This window comes from Terrapene carolina, unplaced genomic scaffold (assembly GCF_002925995.2).
Source record: "Terrapene carolina triunguis isolate 2854851 unplaced genomic scaffold, T_m_triunguis-2.0 Scaffold198, whole genome shotgun sequence".
Classification (NCBI taxonomy): domain Eukaryota; kingdom Metazoa; phylum Chordata; order Testudines; family Emydidae; genus Terrapene; species Terrapene triunguis.
The window spans coordinates 3,890,209-3,909,751 of record NW_020664549.1 but is presented as its reverse complement, the minus strand read 5'-3'; the positions used below and the strand labels follow the sequence as shown (position 1 = coordinate 3,909,751).

The 19,543-nt window shown below is 47.9% G+C and overlaps 2 protein-coding genes and 1 pseudogene across 2 annotated transcripts in view; all 3 read right to left on the bottom strand.

The window, feature by feature from the left end:
- Positions 1-270: 270 nt before the first annotated feature.
- Positions 271-6,204, bottom strand: LOC112109557 (annotated as a pseudogene).
- Positions 6,205-7,400: 1,196 nt separating this feature from the next.
- LOC112109558 (gastricsin-like) lies at positions 7,401-12,732 on the bottom strand. The gene is made up of 9 exons (XM_026655198.1): positions 12,677-12,732; positions 12,218-12,371; positions 11,489-11,606; positions 10,654-10,772; positions 9,891-10,090; positions 9,278-9,400; positions 8,574-8,718; positions 7,865-7,963; positions 7,401-7,553 (listed from the first exon to the last, which is right to left on the bottom strand). Exons 1-9 carry the CDS (start codon positions 12,730-12,732, stop codon positions 7,401-7,403), a joined length of 1,167 nt encoding a protein of 388 aa, XP_026510983.1.
- Positions 12,733-16,850: 4,118 nt separating this feature from the next.
- The window catches only part of LOC113407121 (gastricsin-like), an 8,182-nt gene continuing 5,489 nt past the window's right edge, over positions 16,851-19,543 (bottom strand). Inside the window, exons 6-9 of the mRNA XM_026655196.1 lie at positions 18,530-18,652; positions 17,757-17,904; positions 17,204-17,302; positions 16,851-17,006 (exon numbers count right to left, since the gene is read on the bottom strand). Coding sequence (XP_026510981.1) covers positions 16,851-17,006; positions 17,204-17,302; positions 17,757-17,904; positions 18,530-18,652 — 526 coding nt within the window. The remainder of the gene's footprint in view (positions 17,007-17,203; positions 17,303-17,756; positions 17,905-18,529; positions 18,653-19,543) is intronic.

Genomic DNA, 19,543 nt, shown 5'->3' with positions numbered 1-19,543 from the left:
CAAATACACAGCTGCGCTAAATCTTTACTCAACAAAACGCCAAAGAAGACAAGAGACAATTTGACTCAATGCCGTTTTCTTGCAACCATAGATTTAGAGAGCACTGATGAATATACAAAAGCAGAAGGCAGGTTCACACAGGACCCATGATACATTTAGAATGATACACTCTGTCCATATAAACTTAGTATGATTCCATCAGCATCAAGGAGAGAAGATTTAGACAGGAGAGGGAATGGCGTGGTCCTGTCCAGCTGACTCCTGGTTTGTCTAGGCTGATGGGGCAAAGCCCACTTTGTTGATGGCCATGTCATAGACAGAAGAGTATTCCTTGAGAAGGACATCACCCAGGATCCAAAGAGGTCGTCCGTTCTGAGAAGGCAAGTAAGTGATCTCAACCTCGGCCATGTTTCTGTAAGAGAGAAAACAGACAGAGGCAGCTTCAGTGCTGTGGTTTGACTACGTAGCCTAAACCCTGAAGCTCTGGCACACATACTGGGAGATTTAAGTGGCTTTGATAGGAGCAGGAAAAGTCACATTGCTAGAAGACTAACCCCATCATTTAGAGTGCTGTTAGAGAGGACAGTCTAACAGAGCTGCAGCATGGGGGAAAGGTCTCTGAATCTGCACCGAAACTCAGGGAAGCAGAGAGAACTGGGATCCATTAATGAGGAAGGTGATGGTCGGCATGTTCTGGACATTGCTGCAGTCAACCATGTTCTCTGGAAGCAAAGAGACAGAGGGTTTAAGTCTGTAACAAACGAGAGCAGAGGACGCCCTTGCAGTGCCTACCAACAGAGGAGATTGGCACTTCCAGGTATCGATGCTTCTATCCAACAAAGGGGAGAAACCACCCTGCTGCACTCTGCCATCACACGGGCAGCAGCTTCTTCAGCCTCACACATGCTCCCTTGTCCCCTACCTAGCATGGGAACAGCAGCAAGGTTACGTTCACCAAGCCTGCTTCAGATCTCCTGCTGATTTTACACTGGGCCAGCTGAGGTTAGTCAACATAACTCCTCTGGCTTCAGCAGAGCTACATTGATGTACACCAGTCAGTGATAGGCCCCCCTGGGCTTCTTGATTTACAGCGATATAAGGGAGGTCAGGATCTCCCTCTCCAAATTTAAACTCAGGGAAGGACTTGCTGTACGTACTTGCAAACGTAGTTAATGGTGTTAACAGCTTTAAGCCTCCAGTTCCTGGGCTCCTCTAGCAGGGCCGGCTCTAACTTTTTTGCCGCCCCAAGCAAAAAAAAAAAAGAGCGCCGCCCCCCCGAAACAACCCCCCCCGAGCGCCGCCCCGCCGAAACAACCCCCCCCGAGCGCCGCCCTGCCCCGCTGAAACAAAAACAAAAACAAAAACCTTGAGTGCTGCCCCGCCGAACCAAAACAAACAAACAAAAACCCCGAGCGCCCCCAGCCACCCCAAGATTGGCCACCCCTTACACGGTGCCGCTCCAAGCACGTACTTGGTCGGCTGGTGCTTGGAGCTGGCCCTGTCCTCTAGGAATCTTTGCCTGAACACACCACAGGCCAGCTTTATGGTCTTGGAGTCCTAGTATCATGCATTGCAAAAACCCTCACAGGACATCCTCAGCATCTGTGCAAAGCACTCATAGCACCTACATTCTGGTTGTTCTGCTGAGCACCTACAGCCTCCAGGAAGTCCCCCATGTACTGCTCTGGGACGGTGAGCAGAAACGTCCTGGTGTCTACAATAGCCACCTGGCAGCCTTGGCTGTACCAGCCAGTCTCCTGCTGTCCAATAGTGAACCTAAGAAGGGAAGCCCACGAGATTTCACTGTACACGTCTGTCAGCCACGAGAATGCCTCTGATGCAGGCTGAGCCAAGAGCACAAGGCTTCTGATACTCGATAACCTGCAGTTCAGAGACCCGTATTCTATAGAGCCAAGCACTGTCACTGGCCCTGATTCAGCCAAGGACAGAAGCACTCGCTTAACTTTCAATGCATGCTTATCTCCCTCTCTATTCATCAAAGCATGCAGCTAACTTTAAGGGCTTTCATGTATCTAATGTCTAGGACATGCTGAAGAACTTTGTTGAACTGGGGCCTAGGATAGAAGCTTTTATCATTACTGGCTCCAAGCACCTTTTGAGAGTGTCTGAAATCCAGATCCCAATGCCAAGCTCACCTGGGCCAAGTTCAGACCTCTTTTTAAGCAGTAATCCCTCCACTTTATCTTGAGGATGGCACAGATGTTTCTTCCTTTGTTCTGCCTCCTGCCCAGAGAGGATGAGTTGACACAGGGCAGCTGACTCCACTGATGACATCTGGAGAGGCTCCCCACGGACAATAAGAAGGAAAAGTTCATGCCCACATTGATAATAGGGGTTTGCCAACAGGACTTACTCCTTAATACTGAACTGCCAGTAACGGATGTCCATGTAATCTGACCAGGGAACAGCTGAGGGTCAACGCCTCCAAACATGATGTCCCCTCCATAATTATACATTGGCTGGCAGGAAACACGAATGGTAACAGATATCAGACAAGGATCAGATGCACAGCAGCCACCCTTCTGTGAGGCAGGGAACATAAAATACATGGGGATGGAGGTTTAGTTGATGGATGTGTGTGAAGGATGGACAGACAAAGACAGACAAGCAACATTTGGTGATATACAGAATTATAGCAAGAGAGACAGAGATCTTACCGGGAGAAATGGAAATTGTAGATGGGTTCAGTAAGCTGGCCCTTCTTTGCAATATCTCCTGCATAACTGTGTTGTGTCCTGCTATCACTAAGCCAGAATAAACCATTCCCCAAATCCCATTGAAATAAGAATAGCAGAAGGGGTTGGGAGGCTCATCCTCATTCAGACCAAATGCCTGGTGTTTGAGGACAATGTTCTGGACCTAGAGGGGCAGAAAATAATTGCTCCCAACTAGAATCTTACACAAAATTATGGTAACAATCAAATGACTGTCTCATTATTAAGGGTAAGTGATGCTCAAAAAAATGAGATAAAGCATCTCACAAAGGTTAGATGCTGATCTGCTGCTTTTCTTAACAGCTGCATATACTTGATCTGGAGCGGGAGTTAGTGGAGACCACACTGCCTCAGAGAAGAAAATTCAAGGCCACTATATAGACGAAAAACAGCAAATGAATATCTATATCTTTATATATACAGACGCTCCCCGGGTTACGCAAGACCTGACTTACGCAAATTCGCACTTATGGAAAAAGGATTTTCAAGTTGCAGAAATTTTTGCGTAACATATGGGTATACATTTCCAACTTACACAAAATTCGAGTTACGCAAGGCTTTCCGGAACGGAACGATTGCATAAGTCGGGGGGCATCTGTATAGCTGTGGAACTTATGCCCAGAGGCATAGCGAGCGCCCTCCGTACCCTCCGACCGGAGGGGGCCCAGCAAGGAAGGGGGCCCCTAAAAGTGGCAAAATAAATACCGCATTCCAGTTTCTGCATTGTAAGGGGCCCCGCCCGGACATATGTTCGGAGGGGGCCACCGTTCGGAGGGGGCCACGTTCTTTGTTGCTACGGCCCTGCTTATGCCTAGTAATGGTCAGTGTAGCTAACATTATTCCTAACTGACCCACACTCTGATTAAGTCAGAGCTTGGCTCCATGAAAAAGTTGCACTAGTTTAACTTAAAAAGCTTTTACAACCAATTAATTAAACCACTGCAAACCCCTCAGTGAATGCTCTTGTTTCGATATACAGTTAGCTTTATTTCAATGTAGCTTAAGCAAATTAAGCCAGGCTTATGTTTCTAAGATAGTGAGGTCAAATGATTGCGATCCAAACTGCTGCTCAGCATAGAGAAAGCTCCTATCAAAATGTCAGACCAGGGGCGTGTTCTCTCTTTGCTTCAGAGGGGTTAATTTGCTGCCCCGTACCTTATATATCTGTACAGCATCTAGCACAATAAGCCTCCGTTTCAATTCAGCCCTCTAAATGCTACTGTAATATCAATATTAAGTAATGATAACAAGGTCTCTAGGGAAAATCCTTCACCTTATGAAAGAGCCCTGGAATTAAACCATCCTGATTTTTAGGTCGCATCCAATGGACCCCACACACATTGAAGGGAACATAATAGCAGAAAAGCCACATTGCACCTTCTAGGAATTTCTTTTCTATAGAGGTTCTTATCCCATGCTCGTCATTATAGTGTCTGAGCACCTTCTAGCAGTGCAGTAAGTGATGACATGCTTTGGACACAGACTGAACCATGTTGTATACTGTAGTATCTAATCTCTCTCTCGCTTTCCAGGCCAGACGCCCCTTTTCACTGGTGCCCAAAGGCCCAATTAGCTAATGCTGCATTCATGGCTGATGGAGTTGTCTCGTCCATCCACTGGTAAATGACGACGTTGTAGTCGCCAGCTCCTCGCCATCAGCTTCATCACATAACAGAACCTTCCTCTGTCCTGAATCCTCAGCCACTCCGGCAGCTCATCGGTGCTGTCTGCTTCTGTCTGTCTGCACTGCACCTCCGAATCCTGAGCACATTGAAATCAATGGCGGAACTCCCACAGACTTCAATGGGTGCAGGGTTTGCACAGCTGCTGCTCATGGTTTCTTCTAGTCCAGGGGTGGCCAACCTGAGCCTCAGAAGGAGCCACAATTTACCAATGTACATTGCCAAAGAGCCACAGTAATACATCAGCAGCCCCGCGTCAGCTCCCCCACCCTGCTCCCAGCGCCTCCCACCCACCAGTCAGCGCCTCCCGCAATCAGCTGTTTCGCATGCGCAGGAGGCTCTGTGGGGGAGGGGGAGGAGCGAGGGCATGGCAGGCTCGGGGGAAGGGGCAGGGGCCTTGGGGAAAGGGGTGGAGTGGGGGAAGGGCCTGGGGCAGAGCAGGGGGTTGAGCCGTGAGCACCCCCCGGCACATTGGAAAGTTGGCATCTGTAGCTCCAGCCCCGGAGTCAGCGCCTGTGCAAGGAGCCGCATATTAACCTCTGAAGAGCCTCACGTGGCTCCAGAGCCACAGGTTGGCCACCCCTGTTCTAGTCCATCACTTCTTTAAGGCTGAGCTTGTGTTTCCGTATTAGGTTCTGCACTGGCAACGTGTGAAACAGTAACGAGTCTCAGGCAAAACTAAATCTGCAGAGGTGTGGCTCTGAGAAGGCAGGGGCACCACGTACCACTCCACTGGTTAGGATAGTCTTGGCTAGGAACAGAACCAGAGCCTCAGGGCATCCATGCAGGGTTACAGCATGTGAATACTGTACATGGGTAAGAAACACAGAGGGCCCTTCCCTCCTTCACCACAACCACATTTTGTCCTGTTACGCCCTCTCCCATCTGAGAATCTCAAAGTATATTACAAATATCAGTGAATGAAGCTTCCCCAGCCCCCTGTGCAAGCTAGATAACTATCAGCCTCTCCATCACAGCTGTGCAAAGAAAGAGAATTCGGAAATTTGGTTTCCAATAGGAATATAGGCGGAATTCTCCACTGTTTTCATGGGTCTGTCTACACTGCAATGTAAGCCCAAGGTTAGTGGGATTCAAGTCAGCTCACCTTGGCTTAAAAACTCCAGCCTTGAGCATCTACACCAGTGGTTCCCAAACTTTAACAACCTGTGACCATGAAGGTATTTAAGAAGCCAACTCAGAGTTGCTCAGAGTTCCTCCTACACAAGCATTCAGGTCTTGAGCAGTCCAGGCAAACAGCGCACATTACAACAAAGCTTAAACTTGTTCTTCATAATAATTTTAAAAACAATACTAGTTGCCTATTTTATTTTAAAAACAGCAAAAAATATCCACCTCCCTTTCCATTTCTTATAAGGAGTCTTGAAGTTTAAATCTCCTCAGTGTGATAGATCTGCTTGCTTTGATCTGCTTAGGGACAGCTCTGTCCGCCATTAGGGATTTTTCCCCCCGAGAAACCTCTGTAATATTTCGTGAACCCCAGTTTGGGAACTACTGATGGTTAACCCTACATTAAGAATTTTCTAATCTGGGTGCAAACCTGGGGCTCTGGTGCCCACACTGCAACACGCAAACGCAAGTCAAATCAACCATTCCCCGGACTCCCTAGCACCCTACTGAAATGTGGCTACTCTAGTCCTTTGACCGTGGTGTAGAGTGGGAAATCTTGCCTGTCCACCCAGCATGTTACAGGAAGTTTGAACAGTCCACTAAGCCTGCCGAGCCACCATTTTGGTCTGTGTGCTCCCATCTACCGGTGCCAGCAACATGGAGGCGGCGCCTTTTGAAGAGCTTCTGTGGCTTGCGCTTTCACTCCTGTGTCAGGAAACGGACAGAGCTTCCATGACTTACTGGTGGACATTTTGATGGCGTTTCCTGACCCACCAAAGGCAGACTTTATGGATGGATCAGGAGGATGACACAGACACTGCAGATATGAACTGGCTGATGTGGCTCAATACAGCCGGTATAGCCGCTGACACCCCCTATGCAGACCGGCCCTTCTGGAGCAGGGCCACAAGCGCGGACTGGTGGGATCACATTGTCATGCTGACCAGCAGCGTGTCCAGAACTTGCATATGGAACTTTGTGAGCAGCTTGGCCTAACCCTCCAGTGTAACAATACATGCAAGGGGGCAGCCTTGCCAGTTCAGAAGCAGGTTGCTATAACTGTCTGGAAGCAGGCCCTCATAGACCACAGAGGTTGATTTATAATAGGAAAGTTCATGATAGGATTTGTGTGTAGACAGAAAGGGGTTTGGGCTCAAGTCTGGGTCTGAGCCCAGGCTTACATTGAAGTGTAGACATACCCTAAGTGCCCGGCTCTTTCAAAAGTCTGGCGCAGAGTGGATAACAGAGGGTACGTTTACACTGCAATAAAAAACCCAGGGCATGGCCACAGCTGGCCTGGCTCAGCTGATTTGGGCTTGCGGGGCTCAGGCTGCGGAGCTAAAAATGGCAGTGTAGATGTTCAGGCTCAGGCTGGAGCCCAGGCTCTGAGACCCCACGAGTGGGGAGGGTCTCAGAGCCCAAGCCAGAACCTCTACACTGTGATTTGTAGCCCTGCAGCCCCAGCCCATGTCAGCGGAGCTGGGCTCAGAGACTCGGTACTGCAGGGGTTTTACGGCAGTGTAGACGGACCCAAAGAGGTTAACTTGCTGCTTTGTGTCCCAGTGGGTAGTGTGTGTGCCATCATAAGATTGCAGGACCCACAAACAGACAGCTGGGCTCAACCTTCACTCAACAAACTCCAAAGACGACACAAGACCATTGGATTCACTGCAGTTTATTTGTAACAATACATTTGGAGAGCACTGATTGCTGCATGCAAGCCAAAGAAAAGCTACGGAAGGCATATTAAGAAGGATGCAATCTGTCCATATTAACTTAGTCTGATTCCATCAGTGTCCAGCGGAAAAGAGGAAGGGGAAAGGCTTCGTCCGGTTCAGGTTGATGAACTGCTTGTCTAGGCTGATGGGGCAAAGCCCACTCTGTTATTGGACATGTCATAGACCGAATAATATTCCTTGAGGAAGACGTCTCCCAGGATCCAGAGGGGCTGCCCATTCTGGGAAGGCAGGTACGTGGGCTCAATCCCAACTGTGCAGTAGCCATTATTCTATCAGGGGGGAAAACAGAGAGAGGTCGCATCAGGGCTGTTGTTTGACTAGGCAGAGGGCTATGTAGGCTAGCCACGGAAGGCCCAGCAGAATTAGTGGCAGCTTTGCAGTGACTGATGGGAGCAGGCCCTGCAAGCTCACAGTGTTGGAATGCAACCACCCCGTCATTTAGAGTGCTGGTAGGAAAGACAGGCAAACAGAGCTGCAGTGCAGGAGAAAGGTCTCTGCATTTGCACAGAAACTCTGACTCCCTGCTGGCTCACTGTCTCGGCGAGATAAAAGTGTTTTATGCTGTTCAGATAATACATACGTTGAAGACATAGGCAGAGGGGGGCAGCGGGAACTGGGATCCGCTAATGACGAAGGTGATGGTCGGCATGTTCTGGACATTGTTGCAGTTCACCACGTACTGTGGAAACGAAAGACAAATGAAGGTTACAACTGTGACAATCGAGAGCAGAAGCTGCCCTTACAGGGCCTCCAATAGAGGCGAGTAGCACTACCAGGTATTGACCCTTCTATCCAATAGAGGGGAGAAACCGCCCTGCTGCACTCCGCCCTCCCATGGACAGCAGCTTCCCCAGCCCCACGCACGCTCCCCTGCCTTGCATGGGAACAGCAGCAAGGTTACGTTCACCACGCTGGCTTCAGATCTCCTGCTGATTTTACACTAGGCCAGCTCCTCAACTGGGGTAAATCAGCATCACTCCAGAGCTGTGCTGATTTACACCAGCCAGGTCTGGCCCACAGATGTCGGTAGAGTTACTTCTGATCTACATCGGGGAACGGGAGATCAGGAGCTCTCTCCCCAACCTCAGGAGAGACTTCCTGTTCCCCAGATGTAATTAGTGCCATCACCAGCTTTAAGACTCTGTCCCTGAGCTCCTCTAGGAACCCTTGCCTGATCACCCAAAAGCCCATCATTCTCATCTTCTTGTGTCTCAAATTCCTTGTGTCAGGTATTGCAAAATCCCTCACAGACGTCGTCGGCAGCACGGCAAGGCACCTGTTGCTCCTACCTCTCCATTGGATTCCTGAGCACCCACAGCCTGCAGGAAGTACCCCATGTACTGCTGTGGGATAGTGAGCAGAAACGTCCCAGTGTCCACAATAGCCTGGCAGCCTTGGCTGCACCAGCCAGTCGCCTGCTGTCCGATAGCGAACCTAAGGAGGGAAATACAAGAAACCTCATTATAGCAACTTGTCAGCAAAAGGAACTGCCTCTGATGCAGGATGAGACCCAGTTTTGGATACACAATAACCGGCAGCCCCGGGACCCTTATTCTATTCAGCCAAGCATTGTCCCTGGCCCCGATTCAGCAAAGCACAGACACACATGATTAACTCTTAGTACAAGCTTAAGCCCATCTCTATTCATCAAAGCACTTAAGCATACGCCTCACTTTAAGTAAACGCTTAAGTCCCATTAACATGAATGGGATTTCCTCACGTGTTTAAAGTTCAAATTGGTTTGCAGAATAGAAACCTAGGTTAGGAGCTTTTATTACTAGAACCAAAAATCTGGATCCAAACTCCTTTTTAGGGTGCCTGAAATCCAGATCTGATCCGAATTCATCCTCCTCCATGGAGAGTTTGAGTTGACACAGGGCAACTGACTCCACTAATTACAGCCAGAAAGGCTTCCTACAGACCATAAGGAGGAAAGGCTCCTGCCTATGTTAATAAAGGGGGGGGGGGGGCAGGGGTTGCAAACAGAACTTACTCCTGAATACCAATCTGCCAGTAAACCTCTTGGGTCACGGGTGCCCATGTAATCTGGCCAGAGAACAGCTGGGTGTCAATGCCTCCAAAGATGATTTCTCCTCCATAATTATATGTTGGTTGGCTGGAAACACACATGGTTACACGTCAGACATATGTTACACAAACTACCCTCCGATGGAGCAGGAGCTGTAACATATATGTGGATGGGAGGTGGGATGGTATGTGTGGTGGGGCGGGGGTCAATGGTTAGACAAAGAGAAAATAAACAGAGGGGTACTTATGGTAGTAGACAGACAGGACATAAGAATTGCCAGACCAAAGGTCCATCTAGCCCAGTATCCTGTCTTCCAACAGTGGCCAATGCCAGATGCTTCAGAGAGAATCAACAAAACAGGTAATTATCAAGTGATCCATCCCCTGTCACCCAGTGGGTGAAGAGACATAGCAGTGGGTGGGTGGGTGATGTATAGATAAATAGAGTCAGATAAAGAGTGGGTGGGTGAGTTGCTATATGATATATATAGACAGATACAATGTGAAAGAGAAATGGGAAAATAGAGTGTTATATGTGGTAATAGAGAGAGAGAGAGGGGTACTGAGAGAGATCTTACCGGGAGAAATAGAAACTGAAGATGGGTTCAGTAAGCAGGCCCTGCTTCAACATCTCCTGCATAGGTGTATAGGAGCCCCCTACTGCCATGGCAGGATAAGCCATTCCCAAAATCCCATCGAAATGAGCATAGTAGAAGGGGCTGGTAGGTTCATCTTCACTCAGACCAAATTCCTGATTGGTGATGGCAATGTTCTGGACCTAGCAGGGAAGAAAACAATTGCTCTAACCTGGAATTTTACACAAAATTACGGTAACGAAATCAGATGACTGTGCCCTCTTATGTTTCTGATCAATTCAGCTATACCCAAATAAGCCACTCTTAAACGGACATAGGACAGTCGACACTGGGGTTTGCATGGATTTAACTAAATTGGTTTAAATTCACACCTTCAGTTAAAACTGGTGCAAGTTTCTCATGTACACAAGCCCTTATTATGTCCTGTATTAACAGGGTCTAATTAACAACATAAAAATCATATGTACAGGACCAAATTCACTGCTGGTGTCACAACACGGATGCCAGTGGAATTTAGCTCATAAAGTGTCCTCAGATAAATGTCTCCAAGCCCACTGCAGTTAAACTAGAAAGACGGATCACGTATTCCTGCTGCTATGTGGGGTACACGCTTCAGTAAATTGCATTCAAAACAAGACTTTATTATCCACAACCCCACATGTTTTTAATCCCAATGCCCTCTGACAGTGCCAGAGACACAGCTCAAATGACAACGCGTGATGGGGGTGGCGCAAATTTCACTTACTGTCACCGTGTCGTAACCTAAAACCACAGTCAGGTCTCCAAACCCATAGTCCAGGGTGTAGGTCACTCCAATGTCGGAAAAGGTGGATGACTGGTTGGGGTTGAACCTTGCATGATTGGCTAGATTAAAAACAAGATTGCAACATCATGGTCATTCTCTTTGGTGGCTGCAATGTGATTTGAGCCGGTCCCATTCAACTGCAGACTGAGTGCCCTGACGAGGCAGCATTTCCCCAACAGCTGACGTGGAGTGAAAGAACAGGACCAAGAGTCAGCCCGGGAGTTCTTATATGGCAGAGCAAAGCACTGATATTAAGCCAGATAACCTCAAACAGACTTTTTTTAATGCCCATCTTCTTTATTTACCTATCTTGTACCTGTAACCATAACATTTAAGAATTATGGACCATATCCTCAACTGGTATAAATAAGTGTCGCTCTATTGAAGTCAATTTATACCAGCTAAAGCTCTGGGTAATAGTTATGCCATTCATAGCATTTGTTGACTCCCAGCATGACTGCTTAAACTTTAGTATACACACTACAGTATTCTACAGTGCAGTCTCTCAGCTGTAGAGTTCTGGACTACCACTTTAGAATACTGTAGTACCTTTTATAAGGAAAGAGCGATCCATACGGTATTCAAGGCTTAGAAAAGAGCTCTAGGAGACTAGCAGATATCTTAGTATGACATTCACAAATACTGTCTGAGAGGATCATTTTTGATTTGGAAGATGCTGCATCTTCTTGCCTAGTTGGAATTTGACTCCGCTTCTCAGGAGCAATGCGCCCAGGACATGCATCTACTGAATAGTTAACAGCTGAGCAGTACTCACAGCAGGCCTCAGTCTGGCAGTATGTAGATGGAACCCACAGGTTGGAGGAGCCGGTGTCGAAGAGAACCAAGAAGTTCTGGGGCGGAGTTCCAATGCTGATCTCTCCAAAGTAGAAGGACTGCAAAGAGAGAAGACGTGTGGGCAGGGGGATTCCTTTGTGCTCTTAATCAGATTCCAACATTTTGACTTCTCTAGCATCTTCCATCTGAAGATGCCAAAGGTCTTTACAGCCTTTAAGGAATTAAGCTCCACAGGGGTGGTCCATTATTTTGCATATGGGGGAATTGAGGTATGAAGAAAAGTGACTTGCCCAATTCACCCAGCAAGTCAGTCGCAGAGACAAGAACAGAACTGTGACTTCTCGACTCCCAGTCCTGCACTAGAACCGTACGCCAAGTCTCTGGAGAAGACACATTATGTGTCCCAGGGAATACAAAGCAAACACTTGAGAGTGATAAAGTGGGAGTGGGAGGAAGCAGGGCAACCTAGACTCTGCTTTTTCTCCAAATGGAAATACAATTGGAAGCAGAACTTGTGTGTTCATTGTATTCCGTTAGATCTTTTTCATCCAAACCACTTCAAAATAGTTACAGATTTCCAAGGACTGAAAAGAGGGATCTATTGACTTGTGACCACAGAAGTACACAGATTGACTAGGTAATAGGGAAGGAAAGAAGGCTAGCAAGACTACATAAATAAAGGAGACAGGGAGAAAGCCTTAATACTCACATCCAGGTAGTTGGCTATTGGTACATCAGCGACATTGTAATTATTGAAGTGGTACTTCCTGGCAGGATCAACTTTGTGATGCTTCAGAAAATCCTCCAGAACTCCTTTCTCCTTCATCACCTCTCGCATAGACTTTCCTTTCTTCAGAGTGACTCTGCACAGAACAAGAGCAGCTCAGGAAATGGTTCGTCCTCCCAAGCATCTCTCATGTTGTTCCTCTCTGTATCCTGCCATAATGCCGTTCCTTCCTCTTAAGTACCTCTTACAGATCAGTGTGTTATCACTCAAAGTGAGAACGCCTGAGCAGAGGCAGAAATATATTTACAAATATCATACAATTAATAGTACTTTGTAAGGAACATAAGGACATAACTTAGCAGAATACAGAAATGCTGATTTATTTACTATGTGGGTACTTCTACGCACTCCTCACTACAATATCTGTTCTGGAATACTCACTTCACCAGCCCTTCTGAGAGCTGGAGACAAACCAGAGCCAGGATGAGCCACTTCATGGTGCTCGATTTCTCCACCAAGCAGCTCCTGATCAGAACACGTCGGTCACTGCCACAAAACTAGGCTGACGCATCTAATCTACAATCCCTACTTTTATATCCTGGGCACTGCCCCCTGCTCCATTATCTGCTGGCACCCAAATTCCCATATCACGGTGCTCACCCAGCGTCAACACTTGGTGTATTTTATTTCTCCGTGAAGTATGAAGATGTTTGTTTCTTTTGTTGGGTGCTGAGATTGTAAAGCAATTAGCACTTTTGACAGCAAGATCAAACAATTAAGATCTGCTCAGAAGCAAACCTCTGCTCACAACAAAAGAAAGGTGTTGTCAAAATGTCAACACACTGGAGCGTTATCTGTTTGCTTCGAAACTTCCCTGCCAAAAATGAAGAAATCCATCGCTGGCTGCAATGAATGGAAATTTGATACAGTTCTCTCTTTTTGACCCTAGTGGTTAGCCAAAATTCAAGGCCTAGCTGATTGTTTTGCTTAGGAGAAGAAAGTCATGTTAGAGTCAGATATTTCTTTGATGCAATCTGGTTCACTTACAAAGACCGTACAAAGTCCTGTTTCCCTGAAAACAACAGGAATCAAACATCAGGAGAAAGTTTCTTTCTCACAGTTCCAAGCCCCTTTCTAGCTAGCACTTAGCCCCAAAATCTCCCTCTTTCTAGGCTGTGTCTCAGAGCCACGCTCCCAGGCCTTTCCTGAATTTGTTTCTGTGGTGTTTCTCTTCTTCCCTCACACACACAGACACACCACTCCAGTCCAATCGATCCCCCGGTCCTGAGTTTATCGGATCACAGTTAGAGCTGTGTGAATAACTGATTTTTTAGATCATTGGATGTACCCAAAAAAATATTTTGGGTCAAAGTGCATTGTTCAACCCAAAACAAAGCCTTTGGTTTTGCTTTTGAGCTTTTTTTTTTTTTGAAATAAAAACAAACAAACTAGGAGTACATTTCTAAACAAAATTTGTTGTGAATCACTCAAAAAGCTTCATTTATAAAATGTCATAACTAAACACTCGTTTTTGTTTGTTTTTTCAACTGAAACAATTTGGTGAGTTTGAAACAAATTTTCAAAACGTTTTGGTTTTGAAACAAATCTGCATTTTTTGTGGAAAAATTCCAGCCAAAAAATTCTGCTCTGCTGTGATCGCAACAGAACTCCCTTTGGGCCTCAAAGCTGGTTCCTACTCCCGTCTTGCCTGTGGTTTTGCTTTGGGCGGAGGCTTCTATTGTGTCAGCTATTTATCCCTTAAAGGAGGTCCATTCTGTTTTACATTTATCCTGAATGAAAGACCGCTGTTTATGCCTACCAGCCTTACTCTTGTTAAACCAACCGATGAAAGAGTTGCTGAGATTATGGAAATTCTGTTAAGTCACTGCTCCCCAACACTTCCGAAAGCAAATATAAGACATAAAAGCAAAAATTGTGCTTAATGATGGGCGCTCATCCACTAACCTTTTGTGATATGGCCAAAAGATAGAGGAAGAGCTGCAACAGTTACAGGATGCTGAAATTGTATCCAAGGTTAACTGCAGTGAATGGAGCACCCTTATAGCGTCAGTAGGAAAAGAATGGGGCTGTCGGTCTTTACAATGATTTCAAGGTAACACACATGAAAGCAAAAACTTCACCAGGGGGCAATGCCTAAATTTTTTCAAGCTCATCCACTACCGTTTGCGATACAGCCAGGGACAGAGATATCACTTACTGGGCTCTGGAAATCTATCCAAGGTTAGCTGGAGTGAATGCAGCACCCTTATAGTGGCCGTTTCAAGGATCCCATAAAGTAGGGTGACCAGATAGCAACTGTGAAAAAACAGGACAGGCGGTGGGGGGGGGGAGGGCGGAAATAGGCACCTATATAAGAAAAAGTCCCAAAAAACGGGACTGTCCCTATAAAAACGGGACATCTGGTTACCCTACCATAAAGCCGGTATTGCATGCGGATCAGCTTACTTTACATGGAAGAGAGATTATATTTGCCTCATTAGCTGTGAAGAGCATTTCTCCACGATCAACCTTGTCCAACCCTGTCTCCAAATTAACAGACACAAAGGCTTACTCCAATCTAACAGGCTAGTGTTTGGAATAGTTTGTGCACCTGCTATTTGCCAGTGAGCCATGGGCTGTGTATCATAGGGCATTCCTGGCACTCGGTTTTACTAAGACAATATACTAGTCCTGGCGATAGTTATGAAGAGCATTTTGAGACCCTCCAAAAGGTACTTGTGAGGCTGGCTGGGCAGGGGCTTAGAGCAAACAAGGGGAAATGTGAACTTTTCACAGAGTCACGTACATCTTGTGGCCACTGACCAAGACAGATTGCATAGATCCCAAGAGAAAGCTGAAGCTGTCCTTAGCACGACCCAGCCACAAAACGTGCCCTACAGTTACATGCCTTCTGGGGCCTGGTCATTTAGTACCATCGGTTCTTACTAGAGCTGGTGGGAAATAATTTGTCTGAACCATTTCCCAAGAAAAATGCCCTTTTTGCAAAGCCATGGGAAAATTTCAGGTTTTGCCAAAAAAATGTCAACTCCCTGTCAGGAAAGTCAAAGTGACAGCTCCCAGGCAGGCAGGCTGTGGCGCTCTTGTCAATTTCACTTCTGCCTGCCTGCAGCTGGAGGGGGCCTGGAGACTGAGCACCCAGGCTTTCTGCCCCGCCAGTCCCGGAGCTGGGTGGGGAGGCTAAGCTGCAGTCAGGATCCTTGTCTTCTATTCACAAAAGTCGAAAGAGGAGGCTGCAGGGTTGCCCACCCTCCAGGATCATCCCAGAGTCTCCAGGAATTAAAGATGAAACTTTAATTACAGATTATGTCAGGTGATGAAGCCTCCAGGAAGACATCCAGCCAAAACTGGCAACCCTAGGCAGCTGTGAGGGTAAATTAAGTAAGGAGGAAAGTGTTCCTATCCCCATATGGCAGAGAGGGAAAGTGACTTGCTCTCTGTCACATCAAATGTCAGCAGTAGAGCCAGGACTGGAATTCTGGAGCACCGTTACCCCAAGGCAGGATACGAGCGACTCCCACTGATTGCAGCTGACAGCACTGTACCTGAGAGCAAAATTTGGCCCCTAGATTTGCCCGTGCTCAGAGTAGCTCATCAGGAGTGGCTAGATGTTTCTGCCCATGAGTTCAATGTCCCATTGACATCAACTCGGATTCTGTAGCAGAAGATTAAGGGCCAACAAGCCCCACCTCCAGGGTGTTGAAATGTGCCAGGTTCCCTAGAGTTCCACCTTCCTGGTTCCGTTGGCTCTTTGGTGAAATCGGACCAGATCTGTGAAATGTTGTGGTCTTGCTGAATTGGCAAATTGTTGAATTGGAAGTTTTTCTGACCAGCTGTAGTCTTCAGTTAACAGATGGGTAAACTGAGGCCCACAGCAGGGAAGTGACTTGCCTGAGTTCAGATAGGGATTCAGCGGCACGGTCAGGAATGGAACCAGCACTCACGATTCTCAGGCCTTTGCCATAACCACCAAACATTCTTATCAACCTTATCTTAACTAAAGGAGGGACGATCATTTTCTAAGTGACCAGGGTTCTGCTTAAACCTCACCCTCCCTGGGCCTCTGCTTCCACATCTCAGAGTGCTTTGAGATCTACAGATTAAAAGAGATGCATATTATCAAGCCACTAGTCCCAACAAAGGAAGGGAAGGTGTAGTGAGCCAGGTAGTGTTTAAACTTGGAGCTGCAGCATGACTATCCTACAACACCATGTTAAGTGTGGGTGGTATTTAAATGAAATTCCTGTGGTTGGTTTAGCTTTAAATTGGCCCCTACTCAGAGCAGCTGCATGTTTCTGCCCAGGACATACTGCTTTGATGCCATGCTTCCCTCAGCCAGGTGTTTATTTTGCACCAAGAGATCAAACCAAAACACATGTGCTTCATGTTTTTAATGCCTTTTATTTATTTGCAGTCACCTTCGAAGGGGAGCCCAGAATTCACCGGAGAGAGGCTTCAGAAATTTGCAAAAGTTCAGTACACAGAGACGTTCAAAATCCTTGGCAAGAGGCATGAGGGGGCCAGAGTGTCACAGCCCAGCAGGTTGGAGCAGAGGCAGGAGACAGTTCGGAGCAGCGTGGAAGACAGTCGATGGCACTTACGCTGCTGGGGCAAAGCCCACCTGACTCTTGCCTACATCATAAACAGAGTAATATGCCCTGAGGAAGACGTCACCCAGGATCCAGAGGGGCTGCCCGTTCGGGGATGGCAGGTAAGTGGGTGAGATGCCCACAACGCACTCGGTGCTTTTGCTCTGTTGAGAAGAAGATAGAAAGCTGAGTTAAAGCCCTTTGGTTTGGAAGCTCTGGTCATACCCCGTCACATGGATAACACAAGTACGGATGTGCCCAGCAGACCCATATCAAATATACAGCTCTCCGGGAGCCCACCCAGAGGAGACTATGCAAGTAGAGGAAGGTGAGGATAGCGCACTGCGATGAGAATCCATACCGGGAGCACGTAGGCAGAGGGGCTCAGCGGGAAGCTGGTTCCACTGATGGTGAAGGAGATGGTAGGCATGCTGTCAATGCTGCTGCAGCTAACCATGTACTGTGGAAAGAGGAAGCAAGAGCAGGTTTGCGTACTATGTACAGCCACTGCAGACAAAATGCTACATCCCATGGGACTCTCGAACCCCGCACTTCTCCACACAGACTGCCTTCCATCAGCCTGGGAAAGCTCTTTATAACAATCACATGGAAAAGGAAGGAAGTCAAATGCTTTACTACAGTTGAAAGGCCTCAACACCCTGAACAAGCAGAGATTATTAGGTCCACCTTACAGATGGGCAAACAGGCACAAAAAAGGTTAAATGAGTTGCCCAAGACCCAACTGAGAGTGAGTGGCAGATCCAAGAATAGAATAGTCCAGACAACCAGTCACCTGCTTTAACAACTAGACCACACTTTCTCTAAGCTGCTTCACCTAACAGAAACCTGCTTAGCAGCAAGGTTCTTCCCCTCTTCCACTTTTAAGCCTCCCGGTGGCCAGCTGTTCTCCATACCTCTCCATCGCTGTTCTCCTGAGCGCCAATGTCCTCCATCAACTGCGAAAAAACCGCCTGTGGAGCAGTGAGGAGGGAAGTTCCAGTGTCCACAATCCCCTGGCAGCCACTGCTACACCAGCCAGTGGACTGTCCGGCAACAGAGAAACTAAGGGAACAGAACACAGGACACTTCAGCAGGAAAATTCCGCAGCGATGTACCCATCTCTTGCGTGATGAACCAAGAACATGGGGGTGCTGCCATTAGAGATGTTAGAGCCACTGTTTTGTGTTCTCGTGGCATCTCTGGAACTTTTTAAGTTTGGGTTATTTAAGGTCCCACAGAGACTCAGGGGCAGAGTCTGGAGTAGAACCCAGGAGCCGAGTCAGGAGTAGGAGCCAGGAGTCCAGGTCTTGGCTCCCAGAGTCCTCTGTCTGATCACGGAGGACAGGTTAAGGCTATTAGCCAAGATGGTCAGGGATGCAACCCACCCCATGCTCTGGGTGTCCTTAGCCACAGCTTGCCATAAGCTGGGAGTGGACAACAGGGAATGGTTCACTCAGTGATTGTCCTGTACTGTTCATTCCCGCTGAAGCACCTGGCATTGGCCACAGTTGGAAGACAGGCTAGATGGACCATTCATCTGATCCAGTGTGGCCATTCTTATGTTTGTTATTATGATCAAACATGTTCCAAAGCCCACTGAAATTAATGGAAGGACTCCCACTGATTATGATGGGCTCAGAATCAGGCCCTACATTCCTACAAAAAATACCAATGACAACAACCTTACCCTTCAATTCCAATTTGCCAATAAGCATCCTGGGTGACAGGCGTCCAGACAATCTGACCAGAGTACAAATTGGAGTCAATCCCTCCAAAGAGAAGTTCACCACCATCCTGAACGCCCTCTTGCCTAAACAAACGCACAGGAGAGAAAGCGCCTGGTTATTTATAGCCATCTCCGGAGTCCAAAGATAGACTGTGACTGGAACATCCAGGATCCTAGCTGGAGTTATAGCACAAAAACCTTCTCAGAGATAGACCAAGAACCCTGGTGACAATGGGGGGTGGGGGAAATCAAGCTTATGAGGAGCTTTCGATCATCATGCACCAGACACATTGGTGCTGTGACACCTGCCCGTTCATCCAGTGAGCTGCAAACCTGGGCAGTCCCCAAATACGACGACGGCGGGTGGGTGCCAGTGAGTTTGCAATGGGGTGTTTCAGAAAAGCCTCATCTACTGTTTGGAGGAAATGAATCATCTTGTAACAAGGGTGGAGTTGTCAATCTAGTGCCCGGCGTTCAAAGGTGCCATGGAGGTAACTGTGGGTACTCGGCATCTGGGAAAAAGCTGGCACGGAGTGTCCAGAGCAAATCATAGAATCATAGGATTGGAAGGGACCTCAAGAGGGCATCGAGTCCAGTCCCCTGCACTCGTGGCAGGATTAATTATCTAGACCAGGGGTCTCAAACACGCGGCACATCCCACACCCCTCCCGCACTCCAACCCCCTGCCCTGAGCCCCCTGCCACACCTCAACCCCCTGCCCTGAGCCCCCTGCCACACCCCAACCCCCTGCCCTGAGCCCCCTGCCACATCCTGCACCCCAACCCGCTGCCCTGAGCTCCCTGCCACATCCCGCACCCCAACCCGCTGCCCTGAGCCCCCTGCCACACCCCAACCCCCTGCCCTGAGCCCCCTGCCACATCCCACACCCCAACCCCCTGCCACATCCCACACCCCTCCCGCACCCCAACCCCCTGCCCTGAGCCCCCTGCCACATCCCGCACCCCAACCCCCTGC